General features: G+C 39.3%; 1 protein-coding gene across 3 annotated transcripts in view; it reads left to right on the top strand.

Annotated features, from left to right (window-relative positions):
• The window catches only part of PLXNB2 (plexin B2), a 471827-nt gene that overhangs the window by 392837 nt on the left and 73930 nt on the right, over positions 1-5060 (top strand). For all 3 annotated transcript variants that reach the window (XM_019509291.1, XM_019509293.1, XM_019509292.1), the window contains exons 15-17: positions 537-709; positions 1802-1950; positions 3344-3452. In XM_019509291.1, the coding sequence (XP_019364836.1) occupies positions 537-709; positions 1802-1950; positions 3344-3452 (431 nt within the window). The remainder of the gene's footprint in view (positions 1-536; positions 710-1801; positions 1951-3343; positions 3453-5060) is intronic.

Here is a 5060-nt window from a genome sequence, read left to right on the forward strand (position 1 = left end):
TGCACTTCAAGAGAGATGCGGACAACTTGGAGAGGGTCCAGAGGAGGGCCACTCGCATGATCAGGGGGCAGCAAGGCAGGCCCTACGAGGAGAGGCTATGGGACCTGAACCTGTTCAGCCTCCACAAGAGAAGGCTGAGGGGGAATCTAGTGGCCTGTTACAAACTAGTCAGAGGGGACCACTGGGGGAGTCCCTGTTCCCCCAAGCACTACCAGCAGTGACTAGAAATAACAGTCACAAGCTGGCAGAGGGTAAATTCAGATTAGGCATCAGGAGGTGCTACTTCACTGTCAGGGTGGCTAGGATCTGGAACCAACTTCCAAGAGAAGTGGTGCTGGCTCCTACCCTGGGGGTCTTTAAGAGGAGACTAGATGAACACCTTGCTGGGGTTGTTTGACCCCAGTACTTTTTCCTGGCATAGGAGGGGGTCGGACTTGATGATCTGCTCCAGTCCCTTCCCACCCTACCAACTATGAAACTATGAAACCAGTAATTGAATTTATACTATAGATTTATAAATCATTTTATTTCTTCAGTGACTTTGTACAACTGCTCTTCTGGCCGGAGCGACTGCAGCTTGTGTCTTGCAGCTGAGCCTGGTTACAAGTGTGTGTGGTGTGAAGAAGATGGCAAGCCAAGCAAGTGCATTTATAAGGACCTCTGTAATACTGTTGCTGCTAACACATGTCCTCCTCCAGACATTACTCACGTAAGATTTTTTTTCCCTGCCTACCAGTATATTGACTTTTCTTAAAGAAATATCTGAATATCTTGAAAGGGGCTGGTTGGGTGGAGGGGACAGGGTGCACATTCTGAAACATTAAGCAAACTTCCAAAGCAGCAGCCAGAAGATGATATCAGTGTGGAAGATGTGCAAGACCTGCCAAGTCTCCTATTGAGAGGCCTTTCATCTTTCACGTTCTTTAAAGCCTTGCGCTACTGTGGTAGCAGTAAGCATTTAAACATGTGAGTAGATTACAGAGAGTTAATACGAGTTTTTACCAGTGTAAGGTGTTCCCCCCCCCCCGCCCCCCACTAAGGTCTCTTCTACCCAAACTACTCTTCAGCAACTACATGACAAGAAAGTTTGAAACATAAGTTTACCAAAAGTCTCAGAAAGTCTGAGCCTCCCAATAAGTGTTCAGAGTTCTGATGTTGAGTGGATGCTTAGGCTAAATTTGAAAATCTAGCACTGCTGGGTCTGTTCTGTCTTACTTTCCACTACAAAAATAATTCATGTGAACCACAGCCACTGCAGCCTCCTCTCATATTATTAGTAGGTAGGATCTGCTGATAGTAGAACCTTCAGTTCTAGGTCTCTGTACACCATTTCTGTGTCCTGAAGTGTACTGTGAATTTGACACAAATCTCCAAAGCTGAAAATAATGATAAAACCAAAAAACCAATATGAAGGATGGCTAGAAGTGCCTCTACAGAATAGTCTTGAGAGAAATCTCAGTGTTTGGGGCTTTCAATATATGGTCTATCGCATGCTTTAAATTAGAATAAAATTATAAACAGGATAAATGTTAACCTGGAATTATATATATGATGATAGTCATAGTCTACTGGGGGCTTTTTTCTTTTGTTGTTAGCTATGAAAGCAGGTTACTATGGGTTGTATAAATCAACTTTGATCTTAAGATAAAGAAATTTCTTAGCCTTTCTTTTTCTAGGAACCATATAATAAACCTTATTTAATGCTAAGGTGTTGACAGCAATTAATGTCAAGTTAAACTTTAAGTAACAGGAACACAGCCACTGTTAGTTTCAAATGTGCTTTCTATTTTTACTCATACAGATTCAACCAGAGACTGGACCACTGAGTGGTGGAATTCTTTTGACCATAATGGGATCTAATTTGGGTATAACAGCAGATGATGTCAAAAGTATAACAGTAGCAGGAGTAGAATGTATTTTTAAAAAGGAATTCTACTCTGTTTCCACTAGGTAATTGTTTTCTATGATGAATTTTATGGGGAGAGGGATTATTTGTACAATTACTGGAAATATTAATAGGAGGAAGCAATGCACTATGCCTCAAATGCTTGTTGTTGACATTTCTGAGGATTTGCACAAAACCAAGTTTTGCACTTCTGCACAATAACAAATTATAATAAGAGCATTTTCCTTTATGATTAGGGCATTTTGTTTGAAAAGCTGTCATGAATAATTGCTGCATATGTCGGTAAACTATTTATTTGTTTTCAAATTAAACGCATCACTGTCAGTCCACACTTTAGTGAACAAATAATTTCAAGAAGTGGTATGTTTCAAGATCACTTGATGTAAAGCATTATACAGCAGCTTAGATGGCATTGTTAATAGGAATTTAACATTTCAAGCAGTGCCATTGTCACCTGTCTCCAATCAAGTGAGTTCTGATATTGAAAGCTACAAGTTCTTCTGAAAGCATTATTTCTTGTCTCTTCCTAAACTTGATGCAGCTTCTAAGAATATAGCAGACAGGATAAGAAACAAAGCATAGATTACAACAGCAATACACATGCCAAGACTTGCAAGAATTTGGAAAATGTTGTCCATATGCCAGGACCCAGATAGATAATTCTGGAGTCATTCGCAGTGGAACTTGACAACCCTTTATTTAGGCCCTAATTTAAGTTCATTGTAGTTGTAAAAGTGTGGGGGTTTTTTAATTTTCTTAGGCAATAGTGCATTGTTTAAAGAAGAATAAGAATCATTTTGAGATGGAAAGAGCAAATGGTAACCAGAAAAAAGCTCCATTTAGCAGGTCCCATCATAAAAAGCTCTGCCAGTGCACAGCCTACAACAATAGCATACATTCGCATCCTGCTTTGTTACTAGAGCTACACTGTTTATTTTTTTCTGATTTCAGAATGATTACTTTAAAGAATAGTTGAGTAGAACATAAGAAACCCATTTTCCACTCATATGTACAATAGAATAAATTAGAATCTGTGGCTTGTAATTAAGTGTCTGCTAAGGTTTTAAAATAGAGAAGGAAACAAAGGTGTGTGGAGGGGTTGGAAAGCTGTTGTATTATTCTACTTTTACTAGTTTGCGTTTAGCCCATCAATAATGACCACAAGATTGCTGCCATTCAAAGGGTACTGAGTCTGACTTCTGGTAGATACAGAACTGAAATATTTGCATATACCTTAGTGGTGGTCACTTCGGTGTTCAAAGTATATTGCAGAAAAAGGGAAGCTTGCCCTTCTGCATGTGTCATGTGACAGCTAAGCAAAGATTTGACTTTCTGGTGTGGTCAAGCAGGCACCTTCTGCATGCGTTCAATCCACCTTTTTAGTTATGGAGTGAAAAGTTATGCAATTAAAGATAAACTTGCATTATTTCTGACTAGGATTGTGTGTCAAGTTGGAAGTGTGACAGAAAAATTGCACGGTGAAATTGAAGTTGATATAAATGGAAAACAAGGTAGATCAACAAATGAAGTGCAATTTACGTATCAAGTAAGTACCCTGCTTTATTCAACATACAGCATGCATCTGGTTTAAAATGCATCATTAGGACAAACACAGGTGGTTGTGGTCATAGCTTTTTTTTCAATCAACAGCAATGTCAGTGATTATTCATTCAAGTATAGTGGAAAATGCTTATCTCTTACAACTTATTTTCCCACAGGACCAAAAATATTTGCAGAATAGCAGGTACAAAGACTCAAAATAGGGCAATGGTGTTTGCAATTCAAAGAACAAATAATGCACCTATGGTTGTAATGAACTTAGCATTTGTCAGTGCTGAGAAAAAGAGCATTGAAAAATTAAACATTCTTCAGATGCATTGTAATTGCACTGGGGTTTTTATCAGTGTGTTTAGATTAGCCAGTATTCTTAATCATGAAAATTAATGTGTAGCCATGGAAGAATAAGTAAGGATGCTGCATATTTTAATCTCTATATTTTTCATCAATTTGGTTCATTCAAAAGTACAGCATACACAGAAATAAGTAGTGCCACTGCCAGCATGGTGTGCAGTCATATTAAACATACAATTTACTTTTATTGTCACCATGCCAAAGGAGAGTCCCAATTGCATCTTAATTGCTATGCCCCAAATGTGGTGGTGTTGCAGCCTGTGGCTTTAGCCACCAGAACTTGTAGATGCTGGTGGCCTCAGTTGCATCTGTGTGGTCTTTGGAAGTTAATAGGAACTGTTGTCACTGAGAGATTTAAATAATACAATTGTCAGATTTGATAGTTTAATAAGTAAACCTATAAAACCCAGCATGTGGAGATTGAACTAGCATACTGAATTTTACTACAGTCTGTTTTCCTGAAGCAGTTTTAACTTCATGCTACTTGTTAACACTTAAGTTGCCTTCCCTCTTAAGGGAAGGGATGGAGCTAGATCGGTGGTGATGCTAGGATAACAGCTATGGAATGTCCTTATAGGGCAGAAGAAGCTAGTCACAACCAGCTTTTTCCAGGGCTTCCAGCCACAGACCCTCCCCTAGGACATGCTTTTGTGAGAAATAAGACATCTACTTTTTGAAGCAAAAAAGCACCCCCTCAACTCCTTCAGTATCTCATTGAAGCTTGTTTTTCCATGAACCTCTTTGCACTGATCCTCCCTCTCCATCAGTTTCCAAAAGTACCAGGCCTCATTTTTTGCTTTTCTGTTTGAGCTGTGTTAAGGTCTCTGGAACAGGGACTATGTCTGTTAAGCTTAAACCAGGCAAGAGCTTAGCAAGAACTCATTGTGTCACATGACCTTTACACTGATACTCCCATTTGCCTTCTGGCAGTAAAGCATTCCCCGATCTTTCATATGATATCTTCATACAAAAACGAAATAGCTTATTGAAGGGAAGGCTTACCCATCCACCTATGCTTAGAAGACCTTTTGTCTAAATTGTTCAGAAGAGTTCTGAGCCAATTCCCCCCCTCCTCCGATCTGGTGGAAGAGATGGTCTGATGACTTTGCTCTCTTAGTGCTAAAAAGATTGCTTCCTACTTAGGTCCTATGGGAACTCGATGCATGAATATCAGCAAAACACCAAGTTTTTGAAAACTGAAGCTATGTAGTTTCATAGTTTCATAGATTTAGGGTCGGAAGGG

This window comes from Gavialis gangeticus, unplaced genomic scaffold (assembly GCF_001723915.1).
Source record: "Gavialis gangeticus isolate Ggan-Ray unplaced genomic scaffold, GavGan_comp1, whole genome shotgun sequence".
NCBI classification, from domain to species: domain Eukaryota; kingdom Metazoa; phylum Chordata; order Crocodylia; family Gavialidae; genus Gavialis; species Gavialis gangeticus.